Source organism: Ciconia boyciana, chromosome 6, assembly GCF_034638445.1.
Source record: "Ciconia boyciana chromosome 6, ASM3463844v1, whole genome shotgun sequence".
In the NCBI taxonomy this organism is placed as follows: Eukaryota; Metazoa; Chordata; class Aves; order Ciconiiformes; family Ciconiidae; genus Ciconia; species Ciconia boyciana.
Genome location: NC_132939.1, coordinates 19,988,747 through 20,006,857, shown reverse-complemented (window position 1 = coordinate 20,006,857; position 18,111 = coordinate 19,988,747). Strand labels below are relative to the sequence as shown.

Below are 18,111 nucleotides of genomic sequence, written 5' to 3'. Positions count from 1 at the left end.
GCAGTGCTAAGGAACAGTCTGGAATTGTCTCTTAAGAAATATAGCCTTGAATCAAACTGATTATGAAACTATATCAACGTATTTTGCTAAAGGGAAGCTAGTAGCAGTTTGACTGTGGTGTCTCTCCCACCTAACTCGCCAATCAGCTTAGATGTTCCTAATGTAGAGGCTAATGAAAATGTAACAAAATAGAAAAAATCTTATGTTTGGAAAACAATGACTCGCAGCTCTCAAGGAAGACATCTAACAACATATTAAAAATTGAGAATTTATCTTTTGTGTAAGAACTGTGTTCTTCCCAAATAGATGTTCATAGCCACTATGGAGTTCAGAGGAGAAGCTGCTGCTCTTAGCCTTGGTAGTATTTGTGTTACTGCTCTCCTAAACAGAAAACTAGAGTTGTCCTGTCTTCAAGGCCTGTTTGGTAATTGAATGTGAACAGAGGCATGTTCTGTTAGACAAATGGTAGTGCCACAAACAGTAAGCGACACTACTACTTGCCTTCAAAAAGCTTGACAGAATGCTGGCAAGCTTTTTCTTATGCTAATAGAGCCCCCTACCCAACATGCTTTAGTTCTTCACGCTAATAATGGCACATATATAATCACAGGATTGTCAGATGGTCACAGGGCAAATAAGGCTAAGAGGTAACACTGTAACAGTTCTGACCTGTGGATAAGTTCAAAATAAATGAATATTTGGGTGGGCTCAATCACACTGGCTGCTGGCCATAAGCAGGTTGGAGCCAGATGAGTACTAGGAACATCTAAACTTTTGTGAAGCAATTTTTTTTGCTTTAAATATTGTCAATACACCTGTCTCTCAAGAACTTGCCTGCAGAAATCTACTCAGCTCAGGATTTGTGTGGACACTTGTATAGAACAAGGGCTTCTCTGTTCCTTTGGGAAATAAATGTGTCGACTTGGTTAGAAATATGCTGGGCTCTAAATGGTTTGTATGAAAGCTAAGAACTTGTAGCAGTTCTAGTTAATCAGCACGGATGCACTTTGTGCCTCAAACTTGGCTTAGGCAGTCTACAGTTGGTATACAAAGTTAATCCTGATGGAGCAGGTCACTGTTGAAGTAAGCCCCAAGCAGCCCACTAATTCCAACCTTGAAGCACTCGCTTAGTCTTGCAACCCTGCTGCCAAGTTAGTATTAAGGTATGTCAAATGTTCTCTTCAAATTAATGGACTCAACAGATCCCTTTCCTGTAACTTCTGTTTTCTCATTCTTCTGTAGATTGTAATGCAAAACTCCAAACTGAGATATGGAGTTGTTATTTATGCAGTACTGGAGCTCTGACTGTAGCCTGGATTACTAGGAGATTTAAGAATAGTAATTGGTTCTCTGAAGAGCTGGATGACTTTTGATGTTCACTAGTCCATCTTTGTTAAACAAGATGGTAATTAAAGATAATAGTGCACTGCAGACTAAATTTACCTTCCCTAATGAAGGCAGTAGGCAGCACAGTGGAGTCTGAAGCCTGGCAAACTGCCAAATATGAAGTAATCACTCTTAAGTGCCTTGGACAGTGCTGTGGCTGGGTGTCTGTTTGCTCAGGTACTCATCTTGGAGAAGACTAACAGCAGTCATATACTAGGGCTGTAAGGCTATAAACAATATATGTCTTTTATGCAAAATAGCCAGCCAAAACTTATTGGCTTGCAATCACCTCTTTTAATAACTTGTTATGGATATTTAATCATAGTCTTGCTAAACTGGAAAAAGCCTGAATAAGTGAAAGTGAGAGGGATGTGGCCTGAACTGATGTGGAACATAATCTTGTTGTGCTCTGGCTTAAATACTGTCCTACCCATCAGTTTGTGTACATGACATGACCTTTATTGAGCCTCTCCAAGTTGAATAGCTTGGCTACAGCAAGTTTTGTTGGAATACAGCTCTGATAATTTCTTGAAACTGGGAGCTCTGTAACAGCCTGGAAGTGAGGCAAAGCAATTGCCTTTGCAAGCTTTGAAATGTAAGCCTCTAGTTCTGCAACACAGCACTCCTTCAACTGTCATCAGTAGTGGTCTTGTCTTATTTTTTTTAACCATCCTTAAGGTTACTTAAGTGTTTCTAGTGATGGTAAAAATCAAATATGAATCAAATATGCATGTAGAAATTCTTCAGTGAGTGTTACTGTGGCTGAGTAATGTGATGAAAACTTCTCAGTTAATCAAACACATTTTCTTTAACAGCCCCTGCCCCACCCCCCCTTAGTGGGACAGATCTAGCTAAAAATTGGTCCTTGGTTTTTGATACTTTTATTTTCTTTTTCCCTGTAAATGGAAGAAACTCAAGTGACCTGCCACTGTGAGGTTTTGTTTTCCTTTGTCATACTCTAATGTAAACAATAAATGAAGTTTGAATAAGTTTACTGTGCAATATAACTTCTGGAGTTCAGGAAATTTGTCTTTAGATACTTCAGCTTTGTTTTAATAATGCTTGGGATAACTCATGAGTTATGTGACTATCCTCAGTGAGATTTAACACCCAATGTGCTAGCGCTGCTTTCTAAAACTGCAATTTCAGGCACGTATAGACTAATCAGTACTAAGGAGACAACTTAAGACTTCATCATTCAACTTGATTTCCAATGTGTGGTGTTAAACTTTTATCACCAGCTTGTTGCTATGCTATTTATGTTTGGTCAAGGTCTAGATGAGATTATATACTACATTCAAAATAGAACAGCCTGAAGGAATTATTCAAAACAGGCTTTTGTTCATATGTTCTCAAAGTTCAGAACCTGCATAGAGTAAACCTGCAGATGTGAATTTGCTGTTTAATATGGGTGTTCCTGTCAACTCACTGCTACAGCTGTGTGTGCAGGGGATGGGATTTTGATTTTTGTGTTTCTGAGGCTGCAATCCATTTCTACCAAAGGTGCTGACTTCACAAATTCCTGAAGTATTTTAGTCAGGCTTCCCTTAATGCTCTGTTGCTTGCTTAGGACACAAAGAACCCAGTTTCTAGCAGTAACTGATAATCTGCAAGCATAATGGGTAGATAATGCTGCTTGAAAGGTTTCCTGAGATGTTTTAGTGATGTGAGGAAAAAAAAGACAGCCTTGACTTCATCTTGGGTTAAGAAAAACTGGCTGAGATGTACTTACTCCTCTTCCTTCTTCCTCCCCCCATTTTTAACATTAGTGATTATTGCCATGTTTGTTGAGGTTAGAAAAACAATTGCTAATAATTCAAAGCAAATATTGCAATGCATTTTCCTTACAAACAGAACTTAAAGATGTAGAGCAAGGACCTAGCTTCCAAACTTAGGTTACTAAATATTCTACTCAGGTTAGCAATATCCCAGGCTGAGGTCAATGTTCTCTGCTCTGTTAATCTAAATGAAGTACAAAATCTCCAGACTCAGTGGTAACATTTTAATGAGATGTGCTCTTCACTTGGTAGAAGGGAAAATAAATTAATATTTTTAGAAATTAAAATTTTCTTCTGGAGCAGATAAATTGCTGAAAATAAGGGAAATCTTTTCGAGTCTTTAAAAAGAGTGCTAATGTGATAGCTTAGCAAAATTGGAGTGTTGTTTATTTTCATAAACACTTGCACCCTTTTGGCATATGTTACTGTGGCCCTGTGTTCATAGAGTATGGACCCAGGGCAAAAGACTTGCTTCAGTCTAGTAGTGATTTCCTAATGCCAGCAAGTATCTTAGACATGAACACTTGAGTCTCTGCCATGTGCACAGGACAAATAATCTAATCCAATTAAGACAAATCTAAAATCTGTAGTAGAAGACATGTCAAGCCTTAGATTGTACAAGCTGCTGCTTATTTATACAGTAAATAGTGTTACTGCTTTAAAACCAGCTTACTTTAGGTTAGCAAGTTAAATTAGAAGAAAACTCATGACATGTTGCATGATATGTTAGTGAAAACAGGTTAAATGTTGTGATTGCAACAGATACATCTTATAAACTGAGGGAAGTATACTGTGATCTCTAGTCTTGTCATTCTAGAAGTTAATTGGAGCTTCTAGGTCAAATTAGAACTGTGGACATATCTCCTGCTTTATCTGAAAACCAAGATGTGTACAGATAGCAACTACACTTTATGTTTCAGAACAGGTATCATGAATTCTTGAGCTCTGAAAAATGCTTAACTTCTTAAAAGCAGTAAGTGGACAAGTAGGTACAAGTAAGTAGTTTTTGAGGTTTGGGTATGAGGGAAGTTGGAGTGTTTTTGTTATGTGGAGTGCATGCCAAGGCACCCTGCACTTCAGTGTTTTGAGCAGTACCCCTTATAAAACAATGCTATAGAATGGAAAAATTCCATTTTAAGCAAATCTGTAGGTTTTTTGTTAAAGTGACAAGGCAAACCAAAGGAGTTGCTTCTATTTTGGGCCTAACTTGTTCCATTTGTACAGTGTGCTAGTCTTGCTACCTGTCTGTACTCTTGTGGCCATTATTATAGGCATATTAATATAAACCAATTTTCTGCATCTTATGCAAGAGTTGGTTTTGGAAGTGCATAGTGTCAGTTTCTTTTTTTGAGTATAAATCACGAATTGCAAAATCTGGATTAATTTGTATTTGGCGTGGGGATTCCCTTATACCGTAAATACTTTGCTATTCACCTATCCCGAGGCACTTGTTTCCTTGAATTACTTAATCACCTTTCATCTGGCCTGCTGTCAGATCATCTTTGGAATGGTGAAGGGGTGATTAACAGTCATTGGGTGACATGGGAGGTTTGGACATGCAAATGTAGTAGGATGTTTAAATGCTGTGAGTTGTTGCTTTGCTTATATGGAAGAAGGGTGAGATTGGAGGTGCTTCGGAATGCTGGTCCTGATCTGCCCTTCAAGCCTTGTCACATACCCTCCTTGCACTGACATGGCTGTAGTCATGATTGGAGTGGCGTGGGGGAAAGTGGGGTGTGAAAGCAGGTCATCTATCCCCGCTATTCATAAGGTTGGACCATTTTCAAACAGGGCCAGGACACTTTTAGTCATAACCTTTTAGCCAAGTATATGTGATGAAGAGTAAAGGAAGCTGTGTTTTTCTGCTGCTAATTGATATTTTGGAAACTGCTTGAAAGTTTGAGTAGGTACAGGTCTGAATTTCCAGCACAACTAGATGGCCAGTTCTGCATTGCTGAAGTGGACCTCACTTGCTTCCCTCAAACTTCAAGCAACTCAATATAATGCCTGAGTTGGATATTTTACCCTACCACACTCACTCACGTAGGAGATAATGAACCTAGACCTCTATAGAATCTCAGTCACCAAAAACTAAAATGCTAAAGACTAATAAGCTGGTTTGATTTGGACAATGCAAGTATTACCCGAATAAGCTTGTATTATCAGAATTTAAACTGCAGCTTATTTCTCTGAATATCTAACTTGAATTGGCACTAGAAATCCTAATACCTATTCTTGGAATCAAAAGTTGATATGAAATGTAAACTGTGCTGAGAAGCCTAAGGTGGTAAAGTCACCTAATAAAATGTGAATTTTAAATATTTCTGTTTTTTCAGACTTTCATGGGGCATATTGAAAGTCTGAACTTATGCACATATCCTATCTATCTGAGGTAGAGTCTTTGGGCTACTCATAAATTTACTGCTTTTCCTCTTCTGTGTCTGTTAAGCATGTTTTTAAAGCTGTTGAACTGAATAACCATTCAGTAGAGAAACAGTAAATTGGCTTGTCCTTAAGGTGATGAATAACACAAGCTGTTTGTTTATAAGATTGTGCTTAGGATACTCTTTCCTTCAGAGCACTGTCAACCTAGTAATCAAATTGGAAGTAAAATTCTGTTTTCTCTTGCTGGTTTAAGGAATAGAAAAACTGAAGCATTTGAAAGTCAGTAATAAAGGCGTCTCAGATTAATTGTACATGACTGATACTGTCTAAAGTCTGCAAAGCTTCTTGAAACAGGAAGGTCCTTTTAGCTTCTCAAATTCCCCTATAAAGTGATGCTTAAGTTACCTCTGATGTTTGCCTTCGTCTAGTCCTAATACTGGAAAGGGAGAGTAATAATTCCCCCTGATGTTTGTACGTTCACATGGCATGGTTGGGTGGAAAGAGGCTTAGGGTGGCAGAGGGCTGTCCAAAGCACTGTATCCTGATGTGTGTTCTTTTGATTTCAGGCAAAAGTAAAGAAGCAGAGATAAAGAGGATAAATAAAGAACTAGCAAACATTCGGTCAAAATTTAAAGGTAAGTGACTTAATCATACTAAACTATACATATTTCCTCATATGACATTCTTCTATGGGTTTTGTTTTGTTTTAACGTATTTAGACTTTTGTCAACCGCTGATGCAAGAAAAATGCTAGAGCAGGCTGTTAGAATAACTATTGAAAATGTTCTCCTGACTAGAGAACTTCCTGACAGTTCTGTGATTCTTGGCCCTAACAGAAAACTCCGTCCTATATCAAAGAATTGAGCTACTGTTCACAAACTTTTTCTAATACTTTGCCTCCTAACCATGTGACTACTCAGCCTGTTTTCTTCCAGAAGGCCATGAACTAGTTTGAAGAAACATGGGTGGATGTAATTATTAAAGAGTTTCTGCTTTACTGGAAAACTTCTCTTCCTTCCCTCCCTGCCCCCCTCCCCTTTAGGGAAATAATGGGTTAGGCTGTCTTCTAGCAGAGTTAAGATAAAAATGTGTAGTTGATAAAGCCATACATCTTGACCACTCCCATAAGCAACAGCAATACAAATTATTCATATGAAACAAAGGATATGCAGTGACTAATTCCATTCTTGTGTGTTCCAAGAGGCAGTAATTCACTTCTAAACAACACATGGTAAAACTCATGCTGCGACTGTGTTCAAGTTGTGTATGTGGCTTCAAATTTTAAAGATTCTGAGGAGTTGTTGAGATGCTTTTAAATGGAGTTCTACCAGTAGTGGCTGCAGCAAACATTATGTTTAAATAGATATGGGGCTGTGTGTGTAGCTAGATAAGGCATTGCAGCGTATATGTGGCTTCAGAACTTGCCGTATTCGGATTAAACCCATTTACCTTAATTATCTATCCTGACTTAGACTAGTGTATCTATTTGGAATACTCAATGCGTTAACAAAGCCTGAAGTAACTTTGCTGAACTTCGTAGGGATCTGTTGCTACTTTTAAGTGGTATGTCTCTTAAAGGCATATGAAGACCTGCAAAAACTTGAGTGTCAACAACAGCTCGGAAGGGAAAAGTTCACCACAGTGCAAGACACTCAAGAAAGGTTAAGAAATTCTTCTAAATTAGAAGCCATCACATGCCTCTGTGCTAACGTTTTTCTCTTAAACTTCAGCAAACTTTATCCAGGTTGGTAACTTCAGTTGTAGGGTAACCGAGGAAATTCTAATGGCTATTTTCTAGAGTAAGTAGAAAAAGGAACTTTCATTTAGTCACGTCCCTATGCTGTCACATTGTTTTTTCAATTCCTTTTCATTGCAAAGCTTCCATCTAACACTGATGTTGGTCTGATTTTTGCCAGAAGTAGCAGGCTTTGCATAGTCTGTTCTACAGACTATTCTCCATCACCCAATCCAAGTCTAAAAGCTGTGTCCATTTTCCAGTCATAGTGACCACTTCTGTCCATTTTCCAGACAGTGACTGGTAGATACTGCCTTCGTGTACTAAGTATGCATGCACGCTGAGCAACTAGCATGTAGTTCAAGGGTCTACTAGAAACCTGCATGCAAGAGTAACAGCCATTTTTCTTAGCTCCAGCTGTATGATCAAAGTGGATCATCTTATTGCTTATAAATTTAAGCATAAAATTAACTCTTAAATAAAGCAGTTTAATCTCCAACCAAGATCTATACTAGACAAATTAAGTATATCTTTGAGATAAAGAGACTGAATTTAATTAACAACTGTTGAAGAAGTTTCTGTACACTTAAGTTATTCAAAGTTTCATGTTACTTTATCTTTCAACTAATTTCACTAGGTTGATTAATCTGGAAGATACAGCCACAAAGACTGCTTGTTTTCTCTTGGTCTGTGTTTGTAAAACTACTTGCTGTCAGATAGCAGCATTATTGGTTATCAGCTGTTGCTGAAATTAATTTCAGCACCCGAATTCTTTACTGAATTGTTTAGAGAGGACAGGTTTTTCTAGAAAGCAGCATGTCACTTTCCCTGTAGATATATTAACAGTTACTCCACCTATGCCCTTCTGTCATCAAGAACAACTAGAGGTTAATGCCTAGTTGGAAATCTTGCTACAGTCACACTAACACAGAAATCTAGTTCTTTCAGCAACTTAACTTCAGGCTACACTACCTTTTTTGTCTTAATTTGGTTGGTGGGCAAGCATTTAGTTTGTTTGCAAAACCTAATCAGTTTTTCACTAATGAAACTGGAAGCTTTCATCACACTAAGTCTTCAGTTTGCGGTGAAGGTCTGAAAACTTCAAAAGACATAATAAGTTATTGAAGCTCCTGTAGAACCTCGCTGCCTCCTGTATATTCCAGTGTGCTTGAAGCATGAAGGAGGCTCTGTCAGACCTGCTCACTTCATTGCTAGAGTTAAACATGCTGTTGTAAAAGAATGCAATAAGGAACTGCAGAAAAGTTCATAATGGTTAGGGCTGTTTAAGTACTGTCTTGCAGGGATATAGTCCAGTTCTTACTGCTTGGCTGTGGTCAGATCCTATTAAGTAATCCTCTTTAGATAGGAGCAGTTAGTATATCACTTGCTGCTTACTAGCCCAACTCCTTATGCTTGCACCTGACATGGAAAGCTTTAATCTACAAGCTGAAATGGGGAAGCTAGATTCAAACCTCTATTCCGTATGAAAGCTAAGCATTCTAGAAAAAATGATGGCTTACATGTTTTGAGTAACACAAGTTAAACTCCATTTAACCTGCATACTTCTGTAAACTCGTGAGTGTGAAAGAAGTGAATCTGTGAATTGTTTGGGTACCACAGCGATCAATGCAGCCTTTAAAATTAATGCTAATAACAGTTATGCCTTCTGAGTGCACTTACTGGTAAGGTGCAATAAATCCTATGTAGGGATCACAGAATGAAAACTGACATACAACTCGGTATTTTGTCAATGTCAGTCATCCTAAGTCCTTGCCCTGTGAAGAGTCTACAAATGTGTATTCAGAAGGCTGCTAATATCACCTCTACTAAAAGGCTGCCTACCACATGATTGAGCTAGTCTTCACTGTTCTTTTCTGTGAATGTCTTTATAAAAGCAGCAGTATGAGCCACTGTGTTACTAACTTTAAGAAAATTTGGCAGTAATGAAGCTCTAAGTGAACTGAATTCTGTCAGAATAGCGTTTTCTGGTTAACATAAGTAGTTTGGTAGCTGTTTTGTATTGCTGAGTAATCATAGGTTAAAGAGCTGCTGATGGCACAGTTCATAAACCTGTTCTGTCCCTCAGTTTTGCAAGGTATTTCGTAGCTTAAGTACAAAAATAGTTAAAAGTATGTGCATAGTAAATTCTTCTCTGGTTAATCATGATGTGGGGGAGAAATGATCATAGGAACCTTTGGCTGTGTAGGACCATGAATCGAGCAGTAATCAGAGAATATAGGTGTCTTCAGCAAAGTAGTGCAATAACTTTAGCCTGCATACCTTGTGTAGCATCCTTTAAGCACAATTTAAATAGTTTTGAATAAATATCAGCGTGTGCTCATTCAGTAGCTTGAGTGAAAGATGACTAAACCTTCCCATAAGCTGATCTTCATTATGGCTAGTTTATTACTGAATTTGTATGGATTTTAGATGAAAAATTTTACTTAACTGAAGACAATAACTTCATGTAGCCTGAACAAAATCTAAACATAAATGTCACAATTTGGAAGAAGCAGAGTTTGGACAACTTGTTGTGTAACTGCTTGAGGCCTTGAGAGTGTGAGGAGGCGATAGCTGTGTATCTTTCTGCTGCAGATGTTCTACATGGACTTTGTGCTGCATGGTTCTTCCTTGCAGAAAGGCTGTATAAAAGTAAACAGACCTTCATAATACTTTTTTTTCTTGGTTTAAGTGGAAATCATTCAGTTTAACCCAGTTTCTTCTTATGTAGCTCTGACCTTTTTTAAAAGGTTTTAAAATAGTTTGGATTAAGACAAATGTGTGACTGTGAACTTAAGATGGAGTCCCTTGCTAAATAATTATGGTGAATACTGGTGCCCTGATTAATTACCTGGCTGAAGATGCAGCTGTTGGACTGGCTGCATTGCTATAACCGCGGAAAGGTCTGACTGTAAGAAGCAAGGCTGGCAGTAGTGCCTCTTGACACAAATATTTTCTTGCTTTAGACTAGTGTAAGAGACTGGTATATACAACAAGTATCCTTTCCTTCCTCTGGACCTTTACACTCTTCAGCATACATTGTTGCAGTATGGAGACATCCCCCCCCACCCCCCACACCCCCCATGTAACTTGCAAGATACATTCTTACACTGTTACAGACAGAGGCTAATTATGTCTACTTCTGTTCTATCATGCAGGTAGCTGGCAAGCCTGTTACCCATCTTATGTTTGGGTAACCTGCTACTTAAAATACTCTTGTACTTAACAGGCTGGGATGAGGCTGCATATCTCTTGAACTGATGGAACATATACCATGGCTTTGGGTTGTGATCTGGCTTCTGTGCTCCAAGCTCAGAAGGAATCTAGAATCTCTGTACTTAAGGTGACTTTTGACTCTTGTTTCAGCATGAGAAGGCTCTGTTGCTGAGGTCAGTGTGTCCTTGACAGTTGCTTTAAATGCTTTTGCATTAACTGAGATAAGATGCATGTAGTAGAGAGAAACTACATTAGTGTAATAAAGCAGAAGTTGTAAGAGTTAAGTGTGAAGTGGAGAAATACTATTCCTTTTGTTTTACATGTTCACACTATAAGCTGATTTTGTTTCCATGCTTGAGCCAAACTATAAGTCTGGCTGTCAGAGCAGTAATTGCTTTGTAAATGAGTGAAAAAATATCTAGTTCATTAATTTGTTGTGTTATTTTGATCTCTCAGGGCAGAATTTGTGTAGTAATGAAACTTCCCACAAATCTATAAGCTGTTTTTACAGTCAAAGGAACTTTGTTCTCTGCTTGATTCAGACTTCTTTTTTTCCAGATCTGGCATTATATTTTAGTTTTGTTCTGATTGCTTAATAGGGTTTGTGTTACAAGAGCAGCTGCTAGATTTCAGATGTGCTAGTGTATCTTAGTTTTGGCTTGTGCAGAAGTGCCTCGATGTCAGCTGAAGATAATCTCTGCTTTTTTTTTTTTACTTCAGTGTGCTTGTTTTTGCTGTTCTCCCAAATGACACAGTAACCCTTTGCAGGAAGTTCAAGATAAGCCTCTAAATACCTGTTTTAAACGGAAGCTATGTAACAGTAAATTGCTTTCACAGCCTGCCAGGAAAGCATAGTCTTTATATTTAAGATGGGTCTGATTAGTCACACTGTCTTCTGATCATTTAAGAGATGTATGAAGGCAATCAGATAGTATAATAATAGTGTCTTCACTGACAAAGTGAATTGCTGGAAATATAACCAGGCTTCAAATATCACCTGAGTTGTAGGGCTGCTCTAGTAATACTCTGTTCTGGTGGTAGTAGTATGGTAACTAAATACTAGCTTATGGATTTGTATGGGTTGTCTGCCACAAAGATTCAGCCTCTTGTTTAGAGGGCTTGGACTGTCACTCTTATGGAAAGACAAATCTTGTCTCAAAGTGTAGATACATTCCTAAAAACCAACTCCCTTTTTCTTAGCCTCTAAGCTAGTAGTAGGCCTTCTGATACAGTATAGCACTGGATTGTTGTCAACTGCATGAACATAGGTTAGTGTCAGCCTAGGAAGGAAGCACACTGAATGCAAAAAAAACTAAAGGGTGTTGTCCGTTCTGTTTTGCGTAAGACATTACTGCAGTTTTAAAAGCTAAGATTGTCTTGACTTTGAGATAGCAATCAACCATCTGGATGCTAATGAGACTAAACTTGTCAGGCTTCCTTACCCTCTACCCCCCAGTGAACATCTCACAGGACTAAACTGCCTTCTTGCCCCCTCTGGCTGGTAGCAGGATCTGTAACTGTGCAGCAGGCTGTTTTTTGAGTATACTGAATTAGATTCAAAAGCAGGTGCTGTTTTTTAACTCGTGGTCCAAATTAGAGACAGAAGGTACTGCCTGGAAACCAAAGGGTCTCATAATGCATTTGTGCTTTATTTCTTCCTTTTTGGAAGGCTGTGTGAAAGAGATCTATGAGCAATGAAAACCAAAACTTCCTTGTTGAAATGGTAGGGAGGTGATGCACAGAAATGTGAAAGTAATAATTCTTTCTTAATAATAATACTATTTGCTGATCAGCTGTTAATAATTTCTTTCTTAGAAAAATGACTAATAAACTTTCCAGGGAAAGCAAGTAGCTTTTGAAATGCCCACTGTGCTCAAAACCTGCTGACGTGTGTTCTGAATCCTTCCTGTTTCTGCTGACTCAATTTGCAGTACTTGCAAATGTTCCAGAAAGCATTTAAAAATGAGCTGAGTTAAAAGAAATGATTGTGTATTGCAGTAAAGATAACAGAACATGTGAAACTTCCTTCTGCTCTTGTTCAGATGTTTGCTTGAGGCTGGGGAAAGCTGTGCTATTTTAGCACATACTTAAGCAATGAGACTTGTTAGTAATGTTTAAAAAGAACCTTTATAACTCTTTGTAAATGCTACATGGGAGGGAGAGGAATTGAACAGTTAAACTTAAAATTTCAATAAGAATCTGTATCACTTCTTCAAAACACAGCTGAGTTAGACAACTACAGTGAGACTTTTGACTGCAATGCTCTCTTTTCAAATTGCTCAGCTAATTAAATAATAAAATTTTTTAAAGGCAATGGTGTTTATTATTGCTGGGAACTAAAAAGGCTTTAAAGAAGAGTTCTAGTAACTGTTACTTTGCACAGTTTATAAGCCTGCCTGTTATTGAGAACCTTCAGATTGCCTTAAGTTCTGCATACAAGGGACAGAAGCTTTTGAAAGCAGTCCGTGAACTATTTTTTCTGTGTTAAGAAGTGTTTCAGGTACTAATTTTACAATATTGTTCTCTGAGAGCACATGATGGAGAAGGAAGCTGCTTTTTCCTTGTTAGTAGGATGGCAGTGTGTTTTGAGCTTGATTGGATTGCATAGCTTCCATCAAAAATGCTTCAAATACCCCAAGAGCCAAGGACCTTGCTAATCTGAGCTCTTAAAATACTGGTATCTTGGAAGGATATAATACTTTAAATAGCTGGTTCCTAAACCTGAAAAAAGGAGTTGCCAAACCATGAGAATTACTTCGTTGTGAAAGTCGATGTCGTTAGGAGTATACATACTTTAATCTGCTTGTGTTCTTCATTAAGCAATTGGGTTGCAGTATTCTATACTTCCTCTTCCCTTTTGATCTCACAAAGTCAACACCAGAGTCATTTGAGAAGATGAGAGAATAAGGTTTGTACTTGTGACTTTTTGTGTATTGCTGATGGATTGTACACTAACAGGCAGCTGCAGTTCAATCTCTTGGACTCCTGGGAACTCCAGTCTTGAACACTGGGGATTTTTCACTTACAGTAAAGTTCATGTGAAAGCTACTTTCTGATGCTTTTTGGTGTATCTGTATCTCTGAGAGAAGCAACTAATGATATTAATGTTATTAAATACCATAGCAAGTCCTCAGTTATGTAGGTCTTAGCCACTAGAGGAACACTGACTAAAATGGATTCAGCTTATTTAGCGTCCCCTTCTGTGAATCACAATAGGGTCTAGTAATGGTATCCAGCATCCCCTTTTCCTTTAATCAGTCACCTGGAAACAGCTGGCTTGTCATGAGTTGACATGTTCTTATTGCTAAGTAATATAAAGCCCCCCTGGTTTATTCGCTGATTACTTCTTTTCCTTCCAGATCTCATGCATGAGACTAACTGAAAATCATATTCTAAGAGCTTGTAGAAACTGTTCTTAAGCAGCTGAAAAATCTTTGAAAACTAAAGCTGTCACTCTGCCTTTTCCTGTATTTTTTTTTTCTTGCCTCTCCTAAGGAAGGAAGGTATCTTTGGTCTGCATCTTTGTACCATGATGGGATGAGAGGAAGCTTCTGCTCTTGAGTACCATTTTATTGGGAAAATAGTATAACGGGAGGTATTTATTTCCCTTGTTTATAAATACATAAGACTTTATTCCTTTAGTGCTCAAGCCATAGTTCGAAGGCCAGACATGGCTGAATATCTACTTTTCCCTCTGGCCATGTTGCTTCCAAAGAAAGAAAAAAACCAAACAAACCCAAACCAAAACTGTCTGCCCCCCTCAGTTTGGATATTTTACTCTGGTTCTTCTAATGTTAATTCAGATGTCTAGTAGAACAAACTGCCCTGGATTCATTTGCTGACTCAGGAGGAAAATAGCCTTAGGGCAGCAAACTGTAAATTTGACTTGAAGAAAACATGTCTTTGAGCAACTTTATTCAGAGCTGGCTGTTGTCAGAAGATCTTGACAGGATCCGCTATAGCAGGATTTCACTGTCTTGACTATCTTCAGTAATGATGCTTTGTGTATCTAAGTAAAATGTGACATGTATTGGCTTCTGTGGTATGGACCTGAAGGCAACTTTTCTTTGCGCAGCATAAAAATAGCTTTAAGGTAAAGCTTGTTTTTGTTGGCAACTGATATGCTGTCTGTGCCAGTTAAAAAAAAATCAATGGGTGTTCTAAAGACTCTGATTTAAAGGATATCATTGTCTGTATTAAAATGGCAGTTGTGTGCTTAAATTTGTTTTTCAGTTGAAATTAAATAAAAGAAGTTTCTAGAGTCAAAATAGAAAGCAACCCCCCAAAATGCATTGTTTCAGCCTGTAGATATAACCTTTTATCATTGTCTACTTCAGTGTGCCAGTATGCTTTCTCTTGGTTCAGTAACATTACATGGCTTCGCACATTGATGGTAGTGTTCATTCCTTCACAAGCTGTAAGTTCAGCTTATAGTGGTAAGGTTTCCATTGTTTTTGTACAGTCAGTGAATGTAGTGTGAAATCTATGGGAGCTGTAGATGCATGTGGCATAGGAACTCTGCTTCTGCACCAGTGGATGAGAAGGAAGAAGGAGAAACTTCTATGCTATTAAGATTCTTTGTTATATATTTAGCTGCCTATTACATAAATCATAAGTTTAAAAAAAAATGCAGCTTGGACCTTTTTTGGTAAGGGCAATGCATTGGGGATACCTTATTTAAGCTTCACTTTATACAGTGCTATTCTGGCTAAACTTTCCCATCACTAAGGAATACACACTGATCTGACAGACTAGTTATTCTGGGCCCAGAATGCAGAGGCTAAGGAGCTTATATAGCCTTCTAGGCAGCAGCATCTATCAAACCTTTGCTACCCTGACTGAACTCTCTAGCATTCAGGCTTGCCTGTTTTAGTGGATACTCCTTTATCTCCTGATTTGGGGTAGGGAGAGAATGTTCTGCAAAAAGTGTATGTTCATATGTAGCCCTTTCCTTCAGGAAAAGAAGTGGTCTGCCTGATGAACTGTAAGCTGTCATACTGTTCCACGTAGCTTTTACAAGCTTCTAAAATACAGCAATACTGCAACATAAGGTCAGACCTACTTAGTGTGCATTTTTCTCCTAAAACTGAAACACTTGTGAATACTTTCATTTTACAAATACTTTAAAGCTGTCATGGTAATCTCGTTTCATGTGTTTTGTTTGTTTTTTTTTTTCTTCAAGGCTTTGGGATATACCGCTATCATTCTATCTTTCTAAAAGAATTGGTGTTTTTTATTTTGTTGCTACTGAGTTCTCTACTGTGGTGCACTTCGGGAAGTGTGTTAAGACCTTTTACTGTGATAAAGGTTTGATAATTGGTTTTACAAGAGAACGTGTACAGAAGACATAGCTGCTCTTAACAGAAACAGGAAAATCAAAATTGAGTAAACATGTATGTACTGCCTCTTAGCAAGAAGATACTTCTAAGGACATAGGGTAATTCAGGGACTAGATGATAGCATTATTTAATGACTGTCCTTTAGGATACAGGTAACTAAGATCTTCAGATTTGGGGGGTTTTTCCTTATAAATTAATTTCAGATTTAGATAGCTACTTAAAACTACTATCATGTGAATGTCTTGTTGATTTAGTGACAGCTCAGCTTTTTCAGAGTTATGCATTTTTCTGTCTCAGATCATTAGGAAGAGCTACAAAGCTACCTGTGTTCTATGACTGGGAATTTTTTTTTAAAACCCAGGAGGAGTTTGATTGTCTAACATCTGTTGATGATGGTTTGTGATATCATTTTGTGCTAAACACATGAAAGTTGTCCTTTAAGTCAGAGGTAAGTGAATATATTTAGCATTTTACTCACTGTGGAGTGAATAAAAGCTGAAATAATACATTTAAAATTTGTGAACTACAAGTACTGCAATAGCTGAACCCTCAGTTTGTCCCTTTTCTGTAGGGTGACAGTGAATCAAATGTCAGTCTTAGGTTGCTGCTTAGTTGCTAGGTACAACTGTAAGACATGATGAGGTACTTCAGTGGAACTGGAGGTGACGAGGGGAACCAGATATAGGAACAACATAGGCTTAATGGTTCTTTGTTTCCTTGCTTTCCAGGTGACAAGGCTCTGGATGGTTACAGTAAGAAAAAATATGTCTGCAAACTGCTTTTCATCTTTCTCCTGGGGCATGACATTGACTTTGGTCACATGGAGGCTGTAAACCTGCTTAGTTCCAATAGATATACAGAGAAACAAATTGTGAGTAACTCAGTCTTGGTAAAAGATAAGCTGTTCAGACTAATATCCTGCATCAGCTGTATAGTCTCATAAAGGACTTTACTTCATTCCACCCCCACTGTTTTAAAGCCTTATTTTGGTTCTAGCAGCGATTCTGAAGTTTAAACACCTTTGTGTATGGGGAAACTTGTACTAATTGTAAGAGCTAAAATGTGCACTCTGTGTAAAAATTATTACTCTTGTTAAGAAACTGCCTTGTGTCTTAAAAGGTAAGTAACCTTTTAATTTTCAGAGTATCTCTTTAAATCTTCCCAGGTAAAGTTGTGTTTATCAGGTACGCATAATTTACTAGTGTCTGAATAATAAGCCAAATTCGTGTTGCTCCCATTAATCTAAAATATCTTTTGAGTATATGCCAAAATAGATTGATGAAACACTTAACTGATAAATTAGGTAACACTAAACTTAGGCACTTTGTTTACTTCACTTAATCTTTCTAGCCTTTGCTCTGCTATCTAGATACCTATTTCTGCTCATGTGTTTGGTGTTGGAGGAGAACTGTATGTCTCAAAGAATTACTTGCGACATTAACAGAAAACATAATGTAAGTCAGCTAAAATCAATTTTCACTTTCCTTTTTCTGAATCACAGGGATATCTCTTCATCTCCGTACTAGTGAACTCTAACAGTGAGCTGATTCGCTTAATAAACAATGCGATCAAGAATGATCTGGCCAGCCGCAACCCCACCTTCATGGGGCTTGCTCTGCATTGTATTGCTAATGTGGGTAGCCGGGAGATGGCGGAAGCATTTGCTGGAGAAATTCCAAAAATACTTGTAGCTGGGTAGGTATGACATGCCTCCTTCAAATGCAACACCAATAAATCCTTTCAGCAACTCGGTTGCATTGCAACAGCTTAATCCATGCTTAGAGCTATACAGCCCTGGACTTGCAGTACAAATAGTGACAATTTCCAGTAACTGCAGATACTTTGATATACCTGAGCATGGAGTTGCTTGTATAAGTGTACAAATACAACATGGAAATTAGGACTATGTCAATATCTTGAATAGGCTTTTACAGCTTTGTTGTGATCAAGTTTCTGTTCTGTATAAATGTGTGGTAGTGAACACCCTTGAAATGTATGTTTTACTTTCCTTATCTCTCCTGATAAAAAGAAGAAATCAATGAACCTAAACAGATGTTTACACTACAAATTTTGTTATAAACTGAAGCTCTTATTTAAATGGTCCTGACTTCATAATGTGAGAATATTCTATTGTATGAGCTTTCTTGCTTCCTCTACTAGCCACGTAAACAGCAATTCCTGTAAATGGCAAATAGTCACCACCAACTTTCTAACTTTCCCTCTGTATTGCTAGCAGTCTCTAAACAGACCTGGCAAATATCTGGAACTGTAG

General features: G+C 37.9%; 1 protein-coding gene across 6 annotated transcripts in view; it reads left to right on the top strand.

Annotated features, from left to right (window-relative positions):
* AP2A2 (adaptor related protein complex 2 subunit alpha 2) overlaps positions 1-18,111 on the top strand; it is a 46,948-nt gene that overhangs the window by 7,920 nt on the left and 20,917 nt on the right. For all 6 annotated transcript variants that reach the window (XM_072864353.1, XM_072864351.1, XM_072864352.1 and 3 more), the window contains exons 2-4: positions 6,116-6,184; positions 16,568-16,710; positions 17,341-17,534. In XM_072864353.1, the coding sequence (XP_072720454.1) occupies positions 6,116-6,184; positions 16,568-16,710; positions 17,341-17,534 (406 nt within the window). The remainder of the gene's footprint in view (positions 1-6,115; positions 6,185-16,567; positions 16,711-17,340; positions 17,535-18,111) is intronic.